Source organism: Anolis carolinensis, chromosome 5 (genome assembly GCF_035594765.1).
Source record: "Anolis carolinensis isolate JA03-04 chromosome 5, rAnoCar3.1.pri, whole genome shotgun sequence".
Taxonomy (NCBI): Eukaryota; Metazoa; Chordata; class Lepidosauria; order Squamata; family Dactyloidae; genus Anolis; species Anolis carolinensis.
Window position 1 is genome coordinate 136,556,362 of NC_085845.1, and position 23,562 is coordinate 136,579,923.

The 23,562-nt window shown below is 40.0% G+C and overlaps 1 protein-coding gene across 2 annotated transcripts in view; it reads left to right on the forward strand.

Moving 5' to 3' along the window:
• The first annotated feature begins 3,366 nt into the window (after positions 1 to 3,366).
• The window catches only part of aass (aminoadipate-semialdehyde synthase), a 46,786-nt gene continuing 26,590 nt past the window's right edge, over positions 3,367 to 23,562 (forward strand). For both annotated transcript variants that reach the window (XM_062982345.1, XM_003221330.3), the window contains exons 1-13: positions 3,367 to 3,478; positions 12,484 to 12,705; positions 13,820 to 13,996; positions 16,059 to 16,143; positions 16,943 to 17,010; positions 17,112 to 17,258; positions 18,806 to 18,884; positions 18,972 to 19,099; positions 19,336 to 19,484; positions 21,760 to 21,882; positions 22,289 to 22,400; positions 23,143 to 23,202; positions 23,295 to 23,362. In XM_062982345.1, the coding sequence (XP_062838415.1) occupies positions 12,493 to 12,705; positions 13,820 to 13,996; positions 16,059 to 16,143; positions 16,943 to 17,010; positions 17,112 to 17,258; positions 18,806 to 18,884; positions 18,972 to 19,099; positions 19,336 to 19,484; positions 21,760 to 21,882; positions 22,289 to 22,400; positions 23,143 to 23,202; positions 23,295 to 23,362 (1,409 nt within the window). In that variant the 5' untranslated portion in view covers positions 3,367 to 3,478; positions 12,484 to 12,492. The remainder of the gene's footprint in view (positions 3,479 to 12,483; positions 12,706 to 13,819; positions 13,997 to 16,058; positions 16,144 to 16,942; positions 17,011 to 17,111; positions 17,259 to 18,805; positions 18,885 to 18,971; positions 19,100 to 19,335; positions 19,485 to 21,759; positions 21,883 to 22,288; positions 22,401 to 23,142; positions 23,203 to 23,294; positions 23,363 to 23,562) is intronic.

The following is a 23,562-nucleotide window of genomic DNA, read 5'->3' on the forward strand; positions in this document are numbered from 1 at the left end:
TTTGGGCTGGATAACTGCATTGATTGAAGTTTAATATCTCCTCCTTCGCAGTAGAAATCCCCATACGACTATTTGTCTTGCTGAATTAGCTGCATTCTTTATGCATTATGATGTTCAAGACCTGAAGTGATGTCCTGATGGCATCATAAATATATCAGTTAAGAAAGGCAGTTATTGATGTGCCATTTATGCATTTATGTCCTGTGTCTAAAGATTCCTTGTGCGTGGATACAAAACAAGCCAGTTAGTTGCTGATAGCTTTTTTCTGCTTGGACTAAACTGTTTCTCAGCTCTCCTTGGCCTTTTCTACATTGCCATATACAATCCTGATTATGTGATTTCAACTGGATTATATGACTGTGTTATATGGATTATACTGGAATATATGATAGTAACGGCGCTCCATGAAGTCATGCTGGCCACATGACCTTGGAGGTGTCTATGGACAACGCCGGCTCTTTGGCTTAGAAATGGAGATTAGCACCACCGCCAAAATCGGACACGACTAGACTTAATGTCAGGAGAAACCTTTACCTTTACCTATATGACAGTGTAGACTCAAACAGTCCAGTTCAAAGCAGATAATGTAGATTTTCTGCTTTGATCATCTGGGCTATATGGCAGTGTAGAAGAGGCCTGAATGCCATATAATTCAGTTCAATGCAGTTAATTTGCACCCTCTTCTAAAATATAAAATCTAGATTATCTGCTTTGAACTGGATTCGATGCCAGTGTAGACTCATAATCCAGTTCAAAGCATATAATGTGGACAATCAGTTTTGATAATCTGTATTACATGGCAGTGTAGTCGGGGCCTGTATTCTGAGATCCCATCTACACGGCCATATAAAATCCAGATTATCTGTTTTGAACTGGATTATATGACAGTGCAGATGGGTCCTCTGACAATCCAGTTCCATGCAGTTAGGCTGGATTCTAGGAGGACATATAATCCAATTTTGGAGTCCAAATGTTCTGCTTTGAACTGGATTCAGAAACTGGATTATACAGTAATGTAAAAGTGGCCCTAAAGATACCTTACAGAAGAACCCAACTGATAAATTCTACTGGAAGGCTTCTCTTCCTAGGCAATTCTTTGTTGTCTGTGGGTCTTCCAAGCGTAGGGTCTTGGCGGTGGGTTTGTAGGTGACTGTGCAGCCCTATTCTTGTCCTGCATGTTCTTCCATAGTGAGGATATTGGTTTCCAGATGGAAGGCAGTCCTGGTCAGCGTTGGCTTGACGAGCCTTCCTCTTTGCGCGTTCCTCCCTTTCGCCCTCCATTCATGCCTCGTCAAATTCCACAGCACTGCTGGTCACAGCTGACCTCCAGCTAGAGCGCTCAAGGGCCAGAGCTTCCCAGTTCTTGGTGTCTATGCCACAGTTTTTGAGATTAGCTTTAAGCCCATCTTTAAATCCCTTTTCCTGTCCACCAACATTCCATTTTCCATTCTTGAGTTGGGAGTATAACTACTTTGTGAGTAGTCAGTGACAACACGGTCAGTCCAGCGGAGTTGATGGCGTAGGAGCATCGCTTCAATGCTGGTGGTCTTTGCTTCTTCCAGTACGCTGACATTTGTCTGCCTGTCTTCCCAAAAGATTTGCAGGATTTTTCAGAGGCAATGCTGATGGAACCATTCCAGGAGTGTGACGTCTGTACAGTCCATGTTTCGCAGGCATATAACAGAACTGGGAGGACAATAGCTTTATAAACAAGCACCTTGGTATCTCTATGGATGTCCCAATCTTCAAACACTCTCTGCTTCATTTGGAAAAATGCTGCACTCGCAGAACTCAGGCGGTGTTGTATTTCAGTGCCTTTTGTGGAGAGGAGGCTGCCAAGGTAGCGGAAATTGTCAACATTTTCTAACATTACACCATCAAGCTGTATTTTTGGCATTGCAGAGGAATTGGCTGGTGACTTTGGTTTTCTCAATGGTCAATGAGAGGCCAAGCTTCTCGTATGCTTCTGCAAAGGTGTAGGTCTTCTTCTGAGTGTGCATAGACTACATTATCATCGGCATATTGGAGTTCTATAACTGATGTTGTTGTGACCTTGTTTTGGCTTTCAGTCTGCTGAGGTTAAATAGCTTGCCATCTGTCCATAGAAGATTTTCATTCCAGAGGGAGGCTTCCCATCAACAAGAAGTATCATAGCGATAAAGATGGAAAATATGGGGATGTTGTATGTCTTTCAGGCTGTGTCGCCATGTTCCAGAAGTATTCTCTCCTGACGTTTCGCCCACATCTATGGCAGGTATCCTCAGAGGTTGTGAGGCATGGATAAACTAGGCAAGGAAAGGAAAAAATATTTATCTGTGGAGAGTCCAGGGTGTGACAAGAGTCCTTTGTCAGTTGGAAGCCAGCATTAATGTTTCGGTTAATCACCCTAATTAGCATTGGAAAGGTTTTGTCTCTTGCCTGTGGGGATCCTTTGTTCAGTCATTAGCCGTCCTTGAGGCTCCTCTGTCCTCAGAGTGTTGCTTCCCATCTACTGTTTTGATTTTAGAGCTTTTTAATACTGGTAGCCAGATCCATGTTCCAGAATACTTCTGGAACATGGCCACACAGCCCGAAAGACACACAACAACCCAGTGATCCCGGCCATGAAAGCCTTCGACAACACATGGAAAATACAGTTGAGGTACAGTAGAGTCTCACTTATCCAACACTCGCTTATCCAACGTTCTGGATTATCCAACGTATTTTTGTAGTCAATGTTTTCAATACATCGTGATATTTTGGTGCTAAATTCATAAATACAGTAATTACTACATAGCATTACTGCGTATTGAACTACTTTTTCTGCCAAATTTGTTGTCTAACATGATGTTTTGGTGCTTCATTTGTAAAATCATAACCTAATTTGATGTTTAATAAGCTTTTCCTTAATGCCTCCTTATTATCCAACATATTCGCTTATCCAACTTTCTGCCGGCCCGTTTATGTTGGATAAGTGAGACTCTACTGTAATAACACATCCCTGTTTGACACCTTGATGGCACACAAAAGCAACAAGATTGTGTACATATTTTTTCCAATAGATTCGACTACAACTTCCATGATGGTTAGCTAAGGCCGAAGGGAGTTGGAGTCCGAGAAACATTTGGAAGACTAAACTTCCCTCCTGCTTTGGAAAGTCCGCAGCCATCTGCGCAGGCTTCCCTTTGGGAGTTGGCTCAAGTGGCAAACTCCTCCCCTTTCTGCCGACGCACGAAGCTGGCACGCAGAGGGCTGTGAAGCCTCCTGCGTGCCAGCTTGGTGCGTCGGCGGAGGCGAGAGGAGTTGCTGCTTGACGCAACGACTCAGGATTGGCTGCCGCTGGGGGAGGGTTCCTTAGCCCCGCCTCTCCATTCTGTGAATAGGGTTGCAAAGGGGAGGGGAGGGGGCGCGCGAGGGAGGGAGGGGGAAAGGGAAGCAGCCGGGTGCTCGCTGTTGCGTAAAAGAGGCGCCAGAAGCCGGGCTCTGCCTGCCTTTGGAGGTAAGCAAAAGAGGTCATGGCTTAGTCAGGGAGAGCCCAGCCTCGAGGAGGAGGAGGAAGGTGGAAAGTGGGGTGCATTTTCATCTTAGGCCATGGAGCCTTCCCAAGTATCCCAAGGCACCCTCACAGCTCCTTCTTAAAAGCCTTCTTGGAGGCTTTTAAGCAGAAGCTGGATGGCCATCTGTCGGGAGTGCTTTGAATGTGATTTTCCTGCTTCTTGGCAGCGGGTTGGACTGGATGGCTCCTCAGGTCTGTTCCAACTATGATTCTATGATACAAGATCCGTCTACACTGCCCAGTTAATGCGGTTTAACCCCACTTGGACTGCCATTCTCAATGCTGTGGGATTCTGTGGTATTTACCTGGCTTTCCAGCCTTCTCTGCCAAAGAGTGTCTCCCCAAACTACAGCTCCTTTGATCCCACTGAGCCAGGGCAGTTCAAGTGGGGTCAAACTGCATTAATTCCACAGTGTGGATCCAGCACAAGTTCATCCTTTAGCATCCCATTTTTTTCTAGCTGCTTTTAAAATGTTCTCTCTCCTCCTCCCACTTGCATCTGTTGCCCTCAGCTTAACCCTGTTGCTGCAAAAGTAATTCAAAGTTCCTAAGTACAGTAGAGTCTCACTTATCCAACGGGCTGGCAGAACGTTGGATAAGCTAATATGTTGGATAATAAGGAGAGATTAAGGAGAAGCCTGTTAAACATCAAATTAGGTTATGATTTTACAAATTAAGCACCAAAACTTCATGTTATACAACAAATTTGACAGAAAAAGTAGTTCAATACGCAGTAATGTTATGTTGTAATTACTGTATTTACGAATTTAGCACCAAAATATCACGATGTGTTGAAAACATTGACTACAAAAATTTATTTATTTATTTATTTACAGCATTTATATTCCGCCCTTCTCACCCCGAAGGGGACTCAGGGCGGATCACATTACACATATAGGCAAACATTCAATGCCTTTTTAACATAGAACAAAGACAAGACAAACATAGGCTCCGAGCGGGCCTCGAACTCATGATCTCCTGGTCAAAGTGATTCATTGCAGCTGGTTGCAGCTGGCTTGCTCTCCCGCATGCGCCACAGCCCGGGCCCAAATGCTTTGGATAATCCAGAATGTTGGATAAGCGAATGTTGGATAAGTGAGACTTTACTGTAGTTGATCTAGGAGAGGACAGAATCTTGCCTTTCCCATAGGTTCAAGCTAAAATAAATAGCAGTGTGCCCTTATTAAATTAAATTATATTTACCATCAGGACCACACTCAAAGGTTACATGGACTCACAATGCAGTATGTCCTTATTAATTACATTTACCACCCGAACACACTCTAGTGTGGCATGGAACCACAGGTTTCATTTTTTATCTATAAAATGAGGTCATGGCATCCCATCTGCACACACACAAACAAAATCTAGCGCTTGTTGACACACAAGGTCATTTTCAGGAGTGTAATCTAGTGTGGTGGGGCAATGGGTTAGCTGCCTTTCTTGTTTCAATATCTACGGGTTGGAAATCCCTACTGATCTGTGAGGAGTCACTCAGAAGTTAACTACAGTTGATTGTCTATGTTTGTGCGTTTCACTTCAATGGATCTGAATTTTAATTGATTTGATTAATTTGTTCTCTCTAGGAATGTCTAGTCCTTTGTGGCCTGCTGCTGCTATAGAGATTTCTATATAATTTATTGATTCCTCGCCAGAACCATTCTCTAGGCATCCCTAGGCCCTCTAACTTGATTTTTTTCTATGGTGATCTTTCAGAGGACATTGACTATTAGCATTCCATTGTCCTGGAAGATCTAGAAATTCCAAGAGAAGAGTTGTCTCATTTTTTTTTGAAATAGTGTATTTTTATTTTCAGCAGTTTTTCCACTTTTATGAGAACCTTGTTATTTATCGTGTGAGAAGCGGATGGAGAGTACAGTATAATGTATTTATGAAACACACAAAGTCAAAATTTGACATTATACTAGATTTCCCTTGATCAGAAGCTGGCCACTTGGAGTGCCTCTGGTGTTGTCGTGCACAAAGGTCCTCCATTGTGCGTGTGGCAGGGCTCAGACCGCATTGTAGTAAGTGGTCTGTGGTTTCCACACTCGCATATCGTGGACTCCACTTTGTAGCTCCATTTCTTAAGATTGGCTCTGCATTTCGTGTTGTTCAGCACCGTCCAAGTTGCCCAGTCTTCTGTGTGCCCAGAAGGGCGTTTCTCACCTTGTACTGATTGAGGTTCCAGGTTTTAGCCTGCCACTTTTGGACTCTCACTTGCTGAGGTGTTCCTGCAAGTATCTCTGTAGATCTTAGAAAGCTGTTCCTTGCAGACTGATATTCGAACAGAGGATGGGCCGGAGATGTCAATGCCTTGGTCTTTTCATTACTGGCTGCTACTTTCCAACGGATGTCAGATGGCACAATACCGACTAAATTGTATAATTTCTCCAGTGGTGTAGGGCGTAGACATCCTGTGATAATGTGGCATGCCTCATTAAGATCCACATCCACCTTTTTAACGTGGTGGGATGTATTCCACACTGGGCATGCGTATTCAATAGCAGAGTAGCAAAGCACAAGGACAGATGTGTTCACTGTGTCTGCTTGTGATCCCCAGGTTGTGCTAGTCAGCTTTCATATGATAAGAATTCTAGCACCCAATTTTTGCTTCATAGTCAAGCAGTGCCTCTTGTAAGTCACAGTCCAGGGTAACTCCCAAATATTTTGGTGTGCTGCAATGCTCCAGTGGGATTACTCCCCAGGCAATCCTCAGGGCTCGAGATGCTTATCTGTTCTTGAGATGAAAAGCACACTTCTGTGTTTTAGATGGATTAGGAATCAGCTGCTTTCCCCTGTAATAGGCAGTAAGAGCACCTAAAGCTTCAGAGAGTCTTGTCCCCTAAACCAATCAAATGTAGAGGACTGACTGGATTTAAGTAGAAGCACACCTACCTTTTTCCCATCCTTGGTCTAAGGGTGCATCTACACTGTAAAATTAAAGCACTTTGACACCCCTTCAATTTCCAGGGTTCAATTCTATGGAATCTCAGGAGTTGTTGTTTTACAAGGTTTTTTAGACTTCTCTGCTAAAGTGTGCCTGGGCTTCACCAACCTATAGCTCCCATAATTCCACGACATTGAGTCATGGCAGTTAAATTGATGTGAAACCACATTAATTCTACAGTGTAGATGCACCCTAGTTAATAGAACAATGGTTCTTAACCTGTGGGTCCCCAGATGTTTTGGCCGTCAAATCCCAGAAATCCTAGCAGCTGGTAAATTGGCTGGGATTTCTGGGAGATTTAGACCCAAACACCTGGGGACCCACAGGTTGAGAACCACTGTAATAGAAGAAGAAACAGAAAGGTCCCCATTTGGTAGACCAAGAGTTAAACGCAAGGAAGAGATAAGAGATTGAATGAATCACTGCTAGTTTGGTAGGTTTCAGGTCAAGCCTGGTGATGGATAACAGGATAAAAGAACAATGACCGCTTTCCCTTTCTAAAGGCAAGAATGACAGAAATTCAAGGATCTGTTGGCTGCCTTAGATGAAAGAGATATGCCTCTGAGTCAGTACAGAGCCATGAAGATTAAATGTAAATGGTGCACTAAGTACAGCTTTTACAGAGCAGTTTTTACAGGATGTGGGGAGTTCTCTGCCAGTTCTTTCTCCACCTCTTCTTTTCCTGAATTTCTGGTTTCTGGCGACTTGCTGGATCTTTAGCCTGAAGGAACCTTACATTTGTTTTACAGTTAGTCTTCTGTGAGAGGCACACTCCATTTGACAGCATTTGCAGTTCGCTTAAAATAGTGCCAAATACATTGCAATCGTTTTAAAACAGAGCTCTTAATCCTTGAGCAAGTCTTTTGCAGTCAGAATCAGAAAGGCTAAACCTGGCAAGAATATGAATTTTCCTATCTTTTACTATGTATGTATTGATTTCCAACTGAAGCAGGCCTTTTTGGCTCTCTCTCAAGTATCTACATTGCCAGATATCTCTGGTATTTTTTTCTTGTGTGTGTGTGAATTTATTTATTTTTTTGCTCTAGATGTGTAACTTTTCAAAACTCAGGCCCCTTCTACACTGCTATATAAAATCCAGATTATCTATTGGAAATTCCATATCCTATTAGGTAACCTATTGGAAAATAACTGCACCCAATCTATGGGTACATATCCTTTTGGCAAATGTGAATCTCCATAAATATGTGAAGACCACCTTTTGAAAACCACTAGTCAAGAAAAGCCTGACTTCGTCAGAAGTAAACCCTTTGAACAAGTGATATTCACAAGCATTAATGTAATGGCACACAGGTAACTCAGCTGTTAAACTGAAGAACCATGTCTTTAAACTGCCAAGAATAAAGACATGCCACTACAAAAATATATTTGGTTAGTAGAGGATAGTTGTTTCTTTGTAGTTGAAGTTGCCCAAAAGATATACACTCCCTTGAAACCTTTTAGTTTAAAATAGACAATAAGATAAACAAAGTCTTCTTTGAAAAATAACGTATCTTGTTTAGTCATAAACATCTTGTATTCATTCACCATGAAGGCACATTTCTTATTAAAGTTTAGTTACAGATAGGATGTAAGTTTCTCTCTGTATTAAGTACACAGGGTATCATTCTTAATCAATAGTCCATAGTCTTGAAATATAGTTGTACTCACTGAAGTCAGTAAACATACATTCACCTCTACTGAGGTCTGATGCAAAACTTAAAACATTGAAGTCCAAACAGCAACCTGCTTTCATTGATGATCAAACACATACATGCATCCACCTCCACTGAGGTCTGTTGCAAGACTGAATATAAAATGAAGTCCTGAGTTTGAACATGCTCAGTACAATCACATGTCTATAGCTCCCTCACACCAAAGAGATACAAACAGGCAAATCAATATACACATAGAATACAGATCAGCAAATATATACATTAACAAATAAATAGTGAGAGGCTTGGGAGGTTGTTATTTCCAACATTATCTGCTTTGAACTGGATTATATGGCAGTGTAGACTCATATAATTTAGTTTAAAGCAGATAATGTGGATTATCTGCTTTGATATTGTGGATTAAGTGGCAGTGTAGAAGGGGGCTCTGTGTCATCAAGCCAGTTTCTTAAGGTTTTCCTTCCTGTTGTGCAACTGTTATCAAGTGAAACTTCCCTTGCTCCGCATGGCAAGAAAAATATCACATTTCCCTCAAACCTAAATTTATCTGCAGACTGAACAGTACATAAACTTCTTCAGAGACTCAATGTACTCTACTTTCAAAGTGACTGACAGCCTCTCACTGAACAGAAATGGATCCAGACTTCTAATAAGATTTACATTGCAAGGAATATTTTATTACCGTCATTTCACAGTATTTTTGTAGTTATTTTGTTGTTCTGGGTCCTGTTATGGACAAGAAGGTGTGAAACCTATTTCTGTATCATCTCTAGACTTCCTTTTAGTACCATCTCAAAGAAGAAAAATAGTGGTCCTAAAACTTCACTTTCCTTCCCCTGCATATTTCACCATCTTCACCTGATGGAGAAGCCAGTAGGCTTCAAAAGCTAGCCTGATATACTTTGCTCCCTTTGCTTGGTTGGATAAATGTATCACCACAATGTATATTTTGGATTTGGTTGCATAGAGACATAGGGCTTATTCATACTGCATGAATATAGAGCATAGAATACATAGGGTCCATTCACACTGCATTAGAATTGAGCTGTATTCCATTTCAGCTGCCATGACACTATCCTAGAGCAGGGCTTCCTAAACTTTTTTCACTTGTGACCAGTTTCTGCCTGATAAAATTTTACATTTCCTGACTGTATAGCTATACAAAATAGGTATAATAAGAATCAAACCTTTACTAATAACAAATCAGCATTTGCAAACATGCTAAAAAGGACTATTTTACTTTTTATGAAGTACTAGCTTTGCCCGGCCACGCGTTGCTGTGGCTGATGGGAATCCTTTGTTGGCCAGGTGGAATAGCAGTGAATAGCCTTGCAGTCTCAAAGCCTGGGGTAGCTGGAGCTTTTTGTTGTATGAGCGTAGAGGCCTGGGTGAGGGGTTGTGCTGCCAAGTTTAGTGTTTCTGGGATGTGTAGTTTTGTTGTTTTGTCCTCGGCCGAAACGTCACTACCCTTTTATATATATAGATAGCTGGAGCATCTACTGCAGAGTCCACTGTAAACACTGTAAAACACATTCATGTCAATGTCTAAAAGATCAACTAGGTGACGTTCAGAAGACTTTTACTGTTGTGAAATTTTTCGGGACCCCAACATGGAGCTAAGGGGACCCCATTTGGGATTGAGATACATGGTTTAAGAAGCAGTGTCCTAGAGAATCTAGGGTTTTGTAGTTTGGGGAAAAAAACGAGCGTCCTCTGTCTGAGAATTATAAATAGTCATCTGTAAATTACCCATCCCAGAACTTCATGGGATGCTGTTATGTCAGTTAAAGTAGATTACAGCAGGACCCCTATATTGAAGGTACAAGTACCCACGGTTTCATTCATCTGCCTTTGACAATATGTGTCTTCTCTAAACATTTTCTAGGTTCTCCATTATGATTATATTGTATTCCTGGGCCAAAAACCCTCCTTTCAATAGAGTTTGCTATTCACTATTTCACGGACCTACGTGAAGTCTAGGAATGTATCCCTCACCGATATGAAGGCTATAGTGTATAGCATTACAACCGAAGAAGTCCATAAAAGCCCTACCCAAGTTTGAAAGGGTCAGTATAGTAAAGGCAGATGAAGTTTGTTAATTAGAATACATAAAAACCTATGTGATTTTTATTTTCATTTATTGGTTATATATTCCTGTTTCTCCCTCAAAATTAGAATGATACCTATGCTGTACATATATTATGATAAAATTGTGAAATTATACAGCATTTGTAGCATGTGTTTTTCTAGGTGGTCTTGTTTTCTGATGTTATAGGTCTAGCTCCCATCAGCCCTAAATAAAGTTACTTCTCACATTGGATATGTTATCTAGGGCTGATGGGAGCTAGGCCCGATAATATCAGAAAACAAGTCTACCCTGAAGAACGTATGCTGTAAATGCTGTATAATTTTTACAATTCTATCATAATACATGTACAGCATGGTATCATTCTAATTTTGGCTAATGTGAGGAATGAAGGGAACTATTTTTTTAGTATCTGGGTGGCTGTAGGTTTTCTTAACATGTACTACATTCAGGTCTCCACATTCCTTGGAATTAGGAGCACAGGATTCTCATTAAAGTGAAAAAAAATAAACTGTATAAAAGTGCTTTTTTTTTAACCTAAGGCCCCTTCTACACAGCTGAATAAAATCCCACATTATTTGCTTTGAACTGGAATATATGGCAGTGTGGACTCAGATAACCCAGTTCAAAGCAGATTTTGTGGGATTTTCTGCCTTGATATTCTGAGTTATATGGCTGTGTGGAAGGGGCTTGGGTATTAGCTGGCAATAGATCCTGGATGAAACCGATCTATGATAATTCTGAAACACTTTTTCCGGTTATCAATCTTTTTCCTAACACAACTCAAAACTGCTGGTTTTTATCTATAAACCCTAAGTATCCTGAATCTCTGTATCTGGTGGACCACCTCTTTCCATAGGTGTCTGCTTCTACATTAAGATGATTGTTGATGGCACCTTCAGTGTCGAAACTGAGTAAATTGGGAAATTCTGTTCATGGGAAGAACTTAAGCTTTGATCCCTAACTCATGAAATACTTAACCTGTTAAAGAGCCACCTGACTATGGCCTTTTTGTCATCTTAGCATCTTGTTTCATAGAGATTATTTAAAATATGCTTGTAATTGTTATTTGCTATCAAATCAGCTTTGACTTATGAATGAGAGACCTCCAAGAATCATTAGCTCTCCTGCCATAAAGATATTACTGAACCATATATTTATGTGCTGCTCTGCCATTAAATCTTGGGAGAAGTAACAACATAATTATGGGCTATCGCCTGCATTTTGATCGTTGGCCAACTTCAGTAGTAATCATACTTAAGGATGAAGGTTTTACATGCTTAGATGAAACAAATGCATGGTGTCTAAACGTCTGCCAAACATTTCAGAATTGTGATGGTTTTGATTGGGCCTGATTAATTGTGACCTTGATATAGACTTTCTATTATAAAATGACGATAGAGTGGTATCCCAGCACCATCCAAGAGAGCCAAAGAAGACCTTAAGATCATGATGGGAGGGAGGGAGAGGGGGGGGGGCTACTAAGGGTGTATCTAGATGCTGTTTTATGTTTTATTCTGTTAATGGTTTTAAATTGTATTTATATGTTTATTATTTTTATTATTTTATGTTTTTTATTTGCTTTGTATAATGAGGCATTGAATTTTTGCCTAAATGTATGTTGTATGCCACTCTGAGTCCCCTACGGGGTGAGAAAAGCGGGATAGAAATGAAGTTAATAATAATAATAATAATAATAATAATAATAATAATAATAATAATAATTCATCCATCCACATCATCTATGGTGACAACAATGTGAATATAGGCTGAATAGAAATGTGGGTATATCAGTTCCTAATGGGAAAGTTAGAAGAGTTGATTGGTTTCCATCAGATGTTCTCTTTTTTCCAGCAGAGATTATGCTATTTGAAATATGGATACTCATCATCTCTTAACATTTAGATTATATTGTTATATTGTATTATTGGCCAGGGGAGGGGGGGTACCTTTTGAATGCTCTTCAGAATTGTTATTTGCCCTAATAATTTTTCCTTTCGCACTCTTATTTTGTAAGGCAAGTCACTTTTGGTGTAGATGAGTTTTGGTCTGGGAGAGTCAAGCTTAAGTCAGTCCATTGGCTTCTGTGCTGCTCCTGATCTTAAGTCATTACTTTTTACGTTTTACAGCAGATTTCTAAGTAGACCAGACCTTGTTGTTTTTTTCCTATAGCACAAACACAATTGTTTCTAAGCACCTTTACATTGTATTTGTTTATTACTCTGTCTTTGCCACTATCAAGGTTTTTGTCATGCTCCGCACAGTCAAACACACAGGCTGTAGGCTTGGGAGCCATTTTTCAAGATGGCGGCTCTACCATAAATCTGTCTTGGCCATCAGAAGGGAGGATGTGAATGCCTGGGAAAGGAGGGCTCCACTAGCCCCCCGGCATGTCAAACTGCTCACCAACTTGGGATACAAAGTTCTGGTGCAACCATCCAACCGAAGGTCCATCCATGAAAAAGTAAGTACCAATGTCTTCTGTTTTTCTTCTTCTTGGTTGTAAGAAGAGAGCTTGGGTTGAGCATGCAGGTCAAATGGAGCTGAGAGAGCACAGGACAATGATATCATACATAGATAGATTTGTATTTGCTGGTGAAGTTTTTGGCAATGATTGTTTGAACTTGCTCTTATGCCACAGATTTCCTGGGGAAGGAAATTCTGGAAAAACCAGGAAGGTGGTGGGAGAACTTGGAAAACTTCCTTTTTTGGATAGCAAAAAAATAAGTTCACTCTAAGCTCTGGAGAAATAGAGAAACCAATTCTGTCAAGCAGTACTGAGACAGGAAAAGAACATACATAAAAGGAATAATAAGAAAGCTGTAGATGACAGGAAAACAGGAAGAGAATGGGCAGGAGAGTTAGGATCAGAAGAGATGAGAGATACTGATGTACACATACAAAACTCTTCTGCTGAGAACCTCTAATGCAGTGGTTCTTAACCTGTGGACCATAGCCCAGCAGTGGGCCATGAGAATGAAAATTCAGTCTCCTGAATTTTCCTTCCTCTTTATTTATTTATTTTATTTTATTTTCGCTCCTTTCCGCAGAGCTGACCATTGCATTGGATAGACAACATTAGCTCTAGATTATTAAATATGGTTTTCTGTGGACGAGCAGATGGCAACTACTGGATGGTATATGTTCTGTATCAGAAACTAGAGCTGATGTGGTCTATCCAATGCAATTTTCTGAATCGGCACCCCAAATAACCAAACCAAATCTAAAGTTGACCAAAAACTGATTCATAACCCTTTTGGTACTAATGTTGGAGAGTAGTCCCTGGTCAAAGTGGGACCTGGTCAAAAAATAATTGGGAACCACTGCTCTAGTGTCACATTCCCCTCTTAGTCATCTTGAGATTGTGTTCGGCTGTTGAGGAAAGTATGGATCCACCTAGAAGTGACGTGGGAATATGGTGTCATTTTCTCCCATGCCTTACCCTGTTTTGAAGATACATGGTGTATGTTTCTGCCAGGCACTGTGAGGGCACAGCTTCTTGATGAGCATTCATAAAAGTTATTCCTCTGTTCATTTTGGCTTTAGATGTCAGTTTGGTTTCCATGTTTTGTTTGCAGGACTACATCAAAGCTGGAGGAATTATTCAGGAAGATATTTCTGCGGCCTGCTTGATTGTGGGTGTGAAGAGGCCTCCAGATGGCAAACTGATTCCCAAGAAAAACTATGCTTTCTTCTCCCATACTATCAAAGCTCAAGAAGCAAACATGCCCTTGTTAGATGAAATCCTGAGCAAGGTACAGTTAACTGAGACAATCAACTGTTATTTGTAAGAGCATGAAGGTGAGACTGTATAGAAACTGCAACTATCTTTCCATTGTGTGTGTTTCTGTATGTGCTCACAGTTTAAAAGCCAAGACTGAGATACATATTAGGCTAGCATATCAGTGTTTTAAGCCCTATAATTTAAAGCCAAGAGATCTACCGTGTTTCCCCGAAAATAAGACAGTGTCTTATATTAATTTTTTCTCCCAAAGATGTGCTGGGTCTTATTTTCAGGGGATGTCTTATTTTTCCATGAAGAAGAATTCACATTTATTGTTGAACAAAAAATGAACATTTATTATATAGTGGACAGTAGTTGTCATCACAAACCAAAATAACCAAACTGTGAATCCTATCAAGAATTTCTTGTTACTACCATTATTTCCATGTACAACTGGTACGTACATTTACCGATCCTGCATGCTCTGGTGTTCTGTTTGGCAGGCGCTGGGCATGCTTCCAAACAAAAACTTTGCTAGGTCTTACTTTCAGGGGAGGCCTTATATTTAGCAATTCAGCAAAACTTCTACTAGGTCTTATTTTTCGGGGATGTCTTATTTTCGGGGAAACAGGGTAGATTGAAATTCTACATACACTCAACATGGGAGGCATCTTCTCCTGAACTTATTGTTACTTCTGAATAAGCATGCATGAAATTGCCATGTTAGATTTGCTTGCCAAAACAAAATATCCCTGAATGTTGGACTATTGCACTCTGACTTTTGGCTTTGTTAGCTTTTTTTTTTTTTTCGTGTCAGGAGCAACCAGAGTTGCTTCTGGAGTGAGAGAATTGGCCGTCTGCAAGGACGTTGCCCAGGGGATGCCTGGATGTTTTGATGTTTTACCATCCTTGTGGGAGGCTTCTCTCATGTCCCCGCATGGAGCTGGAGCTGATAGAGGGAGCTCATCTGCACTCTCCCCGGGTGGGATTCGAACCTGGCAGCCTTCAGGTCAGCAACCCAACCTTCAAGTCACAAGGCTTTTATCCCCTAGGCCACTGGAGGCTCTGCTTTGTTAGCTAGACTTGATGGGAGTTGGTGCCCAGCAACATCTGGAATATCACAGGTTCTCCAACCCTGAACAAAAGATTGTTTCCCTATTTTGTTGCCCTTATATTTTTGGTTTCCTAGTCTACTTCACATGTAAATACACATTTTATGGGTTGTTTTTCTCTGAAGTACCTACCAAGTATGGCTTCACATACGTCTGTATGCAATTGAGCCGTTCCGGTATGAGAGCAGTTGCAATGATTGGATTAAGATCTAGGGTTGTGTAATGAAGTGGTGGAAGCAGACTTCCCTATCCCCATTGTGCAGAAATAGGCCAAGCTTCCTTCCCATGCTGCACACAATACTGTGTTCTCCAACTAAATGAGGTAGGTGGTGATGTAGGATGAGTAAGAAACCTCCCACGCTCACTAAAATAAGGAAAGGCACCATTATTTTACAAGGCAGATATTAAAATAAATACAATATAGACAAAAGAAGATACCATTAAATTTTCTAGACCATTAAATACAATTTAAACTTTTCATTAAACAAGAAAAAAATTGAAGCATTTAAAAGCCTTTTCTTTATAAGTAGTCAACTCTCAAGATCTAGTAGGAAGAAAAATGTCATTGTGTGAAGATGGCAATGAGGGGAGTACAGTACGATCTCTTTATCCACAGCTTACAAAATGTTAAAACCAATACAGATTGAAATACATGCAAACATATCTATAAGTTAATTTATAATACAGTTATCCCATTTGTAGAATTAAAATGATTTCAAAATCCACTAAAATAGAAGAGAAAACTCAACAAGACAGCACACCATTATAAGCCCAATGTGGTCAAATTCTAAATGATTTTTGGGATTGAATTGTTTTCACTGCACTAAGTGAAAGAAAGAGTCCCTAAGTTTAATCTCAAAACCGAAAAGTATTTTTTATTACTATTGCACATGCACACATCTTTCTGGGGAGGAGTACAGGTGGTTGTGGATGGAATTGTTTGAAAAAACATTCCCTTGAAGGGATTTTATTTCTTTTCAGAATATTCGATTGATAGATTATGAAAAAATGGTAGATCACAGAGGAGTGCGAGTGGTAGCCTTTGGAAAGTGGGCTGGTGTTGCAGGTAAGTGAAATGGTTATTGATATTGTGTGTTTGTATTTGTGCAAGAGGAATCCAGTGTTACCTATCTATTATTACTTGCTGATTGATGGACCTGGATGATGCAGAAAGAAAGGATGCTTTTGCTGTCCTTGGACACATGTTGCTTGACTACTTCACAAAAGTCATTGAAAATATGTGTACTGTGCAATGCCACAATTAAATATTCGAATAGTTGGAAACTCAGGAAAACCGCCTTTAGGAAAAGCCAGTAAACTGGTGGAGGCTTTCCAATACCTTGTGCTGGTTCTTTGCTTTAGTCATTTTGGCTAGGAATATCAAGAGTGGAGTGTGGAACTGACTACATGCATGACATAGAATAATAGAAACATAGATCTGTAAGGGGGCCACAAGGTTCACGTAGCCCAACCTTCTACTACGTAGGAATACACAAAGCACTACTTTGAGATGGCCATCCAGTCTCTGTTGAATAGCCATCACCTTCCAAGGTCATCTGTTGAATAGCTCTTACCACCCCTTCTGCTTTATGTAGTAACCATTATGAGTCTCTAGTCTTTTGAGTTTCAATTTCTTGTGTCAGTAGTAATGTGTAATTTATCAGTAATTTGGAGTAGTGGTAGTTTGTCTAATGTCATTTATTCCAGGGCTTGTCTACTCAGAAATAGGTTCCACTGAATAAATTGTGACTTAAGTATTTCTGTGCTCAACTGAGATGTTGCAGCCCCATGATATCTTTTTGTTCTTTCACTCTGATACTTCTATTGTAGAATTAATATCTCTTTGAATTTTATTTTTGCTGCAGGTATGATAAATATTTTACATGGAATGGGGTTACGATTTCTTGCCCTGGGTCATCACACTCCTTTTATGGTAAGGTTATATCTCTGACATCTGCAAGGCCTTCAGTGGCATACATTTGATGAATCTGTTTGATGGATTTTGGCACCAACTTTTTGGTTCTTTGCTTTCAGCACCTTGGTATGGCCCATAATTACAGAAACAGCAGCCAGGCTGTGCAAGCAGTTCGGGATGCAGGCTACGAAATATCTTTGGGCTTGATGCCCAAATCTATTGGACCCATAACATTTGTTTTTACAGGGACCGGTAATGTTTCTAAGGTAAGATGTTCTTTAAGTCTAGCTTTTAAAAAAATGTTCACATAGAAACTAAGGAAAAACCTTACTATTATTGACTAGCATGTATTCTTCATTGAGTTGAAAGGCTTCTTATTAGTTCAAAATATGTGTTTCTTCTGTGTAGAAATAATGAGATCTATATGCATCATTCCATATGACAGGTGGAGATCCAAGCTGCCCTATTCTGAGTCAGACCATAGCTAACATTTGTCTAAATTAGTTTCCCACAACATGATTGTTCTGGACTGTTCTGGATTGTTCCCACAACTAGTTGTTCTGGACTAAATATGCACATGCTGGTCGCCTCAAGATTGGATTTCTGTAATGTTTTGTACATTGGGTTGACTCTATACCAAGCTCAGAAACTCCAGTTAGGTCTAAACATGGCAGCCCAACTGGTTACAGTAACATCCAAGAGTAAGCATATTACACCCATATTACATTCACTCCACTGGTTGTCAATTAATTTCCAGACAAAGTACAAAGTGTTGGTTTTGATTTTTAAAGGCCTACATGGTTTAGGTCCACGTTACCTACACGATCGCATTCTCCTGTACAATCTGCCCAGACACCGAGGTCCTCTGGGGGTGGCTACTCCAAACAGCCAGAACTTGACTGGTGGTCATCACCCAAAGAACATTTTCATTGGCCGCCCCAAGACTGTGGAGTGACCTGCCAGAAGACAGCTATATGAGCTGTCAGAATTTCAAACAGAATTAAAAATCTATCTCTTCCAGCAGGCCTACCCAGTCAACTCTGAATCATGAGTTTTGAATTTGCGTTCTACTGGCGCTATATGTTGATTTTGTACCCTGTGTTTGGTGTATGTTTTATAATGATGTGTTTTTATCTGCCATACCATATGTATTTTATTGTATGCATTTTATGTTAATATGTTTTAACTCTGTTGTACCCTGCCTTGAACCATTAGAATAGGTGGGAAACAATTATTGTTGTTGTTGTTGTTGTTGTTGTTATAACATGAATCAACCTCAACCATCACTGCCATAAGTCAGAGCTGATGGGGCTCAGAATCCAAAACATTTGGAGGACAAAATTTAGAGTGACACCGGGCTACACTAACTGGCATCAATTTTCTCTTCATTTAGAAAGCGTAAACTACCCTGATAATCTCAGAGTTAAACTAGGAAGCTTTCACATTTAAAGGAGTAGGCACCACTGAATGTGAAGGTTATGAGGTAGTTTTAAGGACTGTTGTCCGCCTGCAGCTCTCTCCCCACCCCCAACAGCCGCTAGCTATATATATTGTTGCTGCTAGGTGCCACTTACTATTTGGTGGCAATCTCTGGTAAACTCTCTGCTAGCCTGGAGAGGGAAAAATGTAAAATGTTGGTGATAAAAGCTAAACAATGGGAGGAATTGAATTATAGGGACATTGATTGGAGTTCTAGCTGGCTATTCAGGATTCACCAAACTTGCTCTTAGTAATGCCTCTCTGACCATATAGCAGAAGTATTCTTACAGTGAACACCTAATAACCCAGCTTCTGGTTATGTCTTGGCCTGCAGGGTGCACAGGAAATGTTTAATGCACTGCCTTGCGAGTTTGTGGAGCCCCATGAGCTGAAGGAGGTTTCTAGAACTGGAGGTAAAACTGAGGTGCTGATCTGATGATGAGCTTTGGAAGGTATGCAGCGTCAAGTGTTGGCATCTCATATATTGTTCTCCCTTGCAGATCTCAGGAAAGTGTATGGGACAGTGTTGAGTCGACACCACCATCTTGTGAGAAAGAGTGATGGTGTGTATGACCCTGTAGAATATGACAAGCATCCAGAACTCTACACGTCCAGATTTAACACTGATGTGAGTAGGTCATCTAGTTTCTCCTTTTTAGAAGCATCTCATACTCTGAAGCATTGTGTGTAGAGTAGTGACCTGCAGTTAACCAAATTTTTCTGTCAGTGTAACTTATGAGGGGCAGTCTTAAGCTGATGAATCTTTGAGCCAGTGTTTCTCAATCTTTAACTCATTTCCATTGCTTATTGAATCATAGGATTGGATCAAAGAACATTTCATGGTTGATTTGTGTATCTTCTCAGATTGCACCCTATGCAACTTGCATAATCAATGGGATCTACTGGGAGCAGCATACGCCGCGATTGCTCAACCGACAAGATGCCCAGAGACTTCTGGCTCCGCTCCGACCTTCTGCCACTGCAACAGAAGGTTGCCCTGAATTGCCACACAAGTATGGAACTTTTGATTTGTTGAAAATTAGTATCAGTATCATGCTGCCTTGTTTTCAATATGTTTTAGACCACTCTCAGGTCATTTTTGGCCCAGGAGAGTTTTTTTAAATTTGCAAGTAACCTGAAAATGATATCTGGTCACTTCCTTTTTTTTAAAGCCTGCTTTGGTCTAAAAAGGCCTTAGAAGCATACACTTAAAGTAGTAATGCTTCCCACAGCCCCTAGAGGGTATTGAAGGAACGCTAGGGTAAAAGTCTGACCTTTCTTGACGTGGTGCTGGTGTGTGTGGCCCTCTTGAAGTCTCCAAGGGGACTAATGCTTATATTGTGCTATGCTAATAATATATTGTATGTTCATTTGATTTGTAAGCCGCTCTGAGCCCCCTTGGGGGTGGAAAGAGCAGGATATAAATGCAGTAAATAAATAAATAAATAATATGGCCCCCTAGCTGCCCAAAGTTTCCCATCTTTGCTTTACAAGGATGCTAAACCATATGTAGTTTGAGTTTCACTTCTCCAACATGTTTGGGACCAAAGATATTTTTTATTTCAAGTTTTTGGTGACTTTTGAATATTTGCATATACAGGTAGCCTTCCACATTTGTGAATTTGATGTTGTGGGTTTGATTATTCACAGATTTGATTCATATGTTCTTTTTAGGGATCTCTAGATTCTACAGCATGACTCTGTGGTCAACTTCCATTGAAAGGTGACCATAATGTTCCAATGGAAGATGTATAGCTTCCTAGAGACAATAGTTCCTTAGACATTTGTAGGCCCTCCAGTGTGATTCTATATTCAACTTCCAGTGGAAGGACCTAGAGATTCCTCAAGATGTGTTCTTTCCGGAAAAGAAATATTGTTTTTTTTTAATTCATGGTGGTTCCACTTTTGTGTGCGTTCTGCACCGCTGACCTCAGCAAAGGTGGAAAATCCCCACTGTACATAGTGAGATGTCTTGGAGATGAAGCACAAGTCTAAACACATAATTAATTTATGTTTCATAGCTTGAATGTAATTTTAGCACAAGATCTTTAATAATTTTATGAATTAAACAAAGTTTGAGAAAATTGAACCATCAAAGCAAAGTTATCACTGTCATAGGTAGATTTTGGAGTATTTCATATTTTATTCTTGTTAAGAAATGTTCAACATGTATGTGACTTACTGACTTAGAGAAGTAACAAATATCAGATGCTGATGTCTTTGTTTTACAGATATATATGAACGAGATGTATTCTGGGACTTTTCTTGTGTATAAGTCAACTTCATGTATAAGTTAAGAGCAGGTCAAAATTATGGAATTTTGCATGGCCCAAGCATATGTCAAGAGTAAACATGGGCTCCATATAGGGTTAGAAAGTAGAAAGGGTGAGTGCTTATTTTACTGTAGGCTCTCCCTGGAGGGATTCTTCCCTCAGTTGTCCACGTCTGAGCTGCTTGTCTCCAGCTCCTCCTCCTCAGCTTCTCTGGAGGGGTGGTTGGTTTCTTGTTTTTTGCCTGCCTTCTTTGGCACCTCTTTGCTCATCGTTGATCAGAAGAAGTTGTCAGAAGCAACCTTGGTTGTCTGTTGCTGGTCCACATGTCTCTGCTGAGAAGGTGGAGCCTGAAAAGAAACAATAGGAAGCCACAACAGATCTTCTACACACCTGTGATGAAGCTACCCTAGATCCATCACTAAAGCCAAGTTATCATTACATGAGATTTGTACAAATTCTGTACTCTGTTCTCAACATTAACAATCCCTGTTCCAGATTTACTCAGGAGGGTTATTGTTATCACTGCAGCAAACTTCTATAGTCTGCAGGATGTACAGCTGTTGAATTGTGAGTACTGAATGCACCAATTTTGGGCAGAAGTAGATATTATGATAAATGTCCTTTGAAGAAAAGTATGCTTTGAAGTGCCCACTTTTTCTGCTGAAGAAAATGTAGCCATGGAGTTTTGGTTTAGAGGTGTGAAAATGCCTTTTTAAGATAAACACTAGCTAGGGAGAAGACTTTTTGGGAAGAAAAAGATGCAGGCTTTTTGAGGCCATATTTGGACTCCATGACTACTGTCTTCTTCAAAGTGAAGTGGCTAACTAAGCATGCTTTTGTTATTTTTAGACCCAAGTTTGTTGTTGCAAAAGCATTTACAAAGATGTCTTTAGCTGTGTGTTTTTGACAGTAGTGATGACAATTTAAAAGCTGTAGATTTGTGGTGCTATACATTAAAAATAGATTATCTTTGGTTTAAGATTCTTTTCTTTAAAAAAACCCCCATCTTTTCCAGACTTGTTGCAATATGTGACATCTCCGCAGACACTGAAGGATCTATAGAATTTATGACAGAATGTACAACGATTGACAATCCTTTCTGCATGTATGATGCTGACCAGCACATCATCCATGACAGGTAGGGGATGTTATTTTGAACAAATTTCACAGAAATAAAGTTTCCGTTGCCCTGCATTATTTTTACGCAATCACTTCTCACAAACCTGAAGGGTCAGCAACCAGTGTGAACAATGTGCTGTCATTGTTGCAGGCTGGCAACCTTCCTTTTGTGTCCTCTCTTAAATCAACTTACATAAGGATCCAAGTCCAATTTTAGGGTGTCCTTGAATCTCAACTTGTTTATGGAGGGGTTTCTGGGATACTGGAATTAACATAACAGCCAAATAAAATCTTTGTACGCATGTGTAATGTTCTTCTTCTTTTCCAGTGTTTTAATATCACAACAACAGTGTGAAGTAGGTTAAACAAAAAGAGAGGAGGGTATAGAAAGTATTTGTGACTTGAAATCAAACTTTTTCTTTTAGTGTGGAAGGATCTGGGATTTTGATGTGTTCCATTGATAATCTACCTGCTCAGCTTCCTATAGAATCGACAGAATGTTTCGGAGACATGCTTTTCCCTTACATTGAAGAAATGGTAAGGAGGGAGGAGCCCATAATTGGTGTCAGCACTTGTGTTTTGTGCTTTTCTGGTCTGCTTCCTATGTAAGAAATCTGCTGTAAAACATCACTAAGTCTCAGGAAGTTTACGTCAGGAACGTATATTTCTGGATTTGTCTGTAAATAGCTTGTATATAAACAAATCTGTTTTGTTTGGAATTTCCCCTTTTTCCCCAATTTCTGTCCACTGCCTCAGCTTGTGTGTTTCAAAAATTCATCATCATCTGGAGGCTAGTAACTGTAGATGGCACGAGACTCGCACAACTGATCTTGTTGGAAAAGTAGTAGCTTAATGTACTTTTTCTTCTCTAAAGAATGTTGGTTCACTTACAGTGTTTGCTTGTGTGTATATATGTGTGTATATGTGTCAACATACAGCCTTTATGTGACTCTTGCAGACCTTTTTTGTGGCTCATCAAGTCTGCCCTGCTTGACTACAACAGAATAGGTTGTGTGGCCCTTGACATTGTCAATATTACCAAATTTTAGGTGGCTTCTTATTTTTCTTTCACTTTAGCAAGGGGAGTAGGTACTCTATTCTGCAGTTTCACAAGGTTGTATGGTGAGGAAGGATGCTTAGAAAAATTGAAATCCACAAAATGTCTGGTCCCAATCATTACAGATAAAGGATAAGCAACTTGTATCTGACATAATTTTCTACATAAGGGCAAGTGTATGTGACAGCAAGCCTTCTGACTGGAAAACCTTAATCTCCACAGTTGCTTTCAGATGCTTCAGAGCCCCTTGAAAGCCAGAACTACTCGCCTGTAGTTAGAGATGTAAGTCTTACAAATAATTGTCTTCTTTCCCTCTCTTAACTCTGGTATGCCAAAGTCAGAAAAGTAATGATGTGTTTTGCGTACTTTTATAGGCAGTGATTGCATCCAATGGTGTACTGACGGATAAATTTAAATATATCCAGAAACTGAGGGAAAGCAGGTAATATACAGATTTCTTCACCACTGCCTACAAAATGTGTATCTTGCTGACATTTTAAATTGTGTTTATATGTGCATTTTAATATTGATGCGTTTTTCCTTATCTTGCTTTATAAGTGGATGTTTAATGCTATCAAAGTTAGAATATATTAAATGAACCAATCATGAAAGTGTAGATACAATGTTCTTTATTGTAGTAGT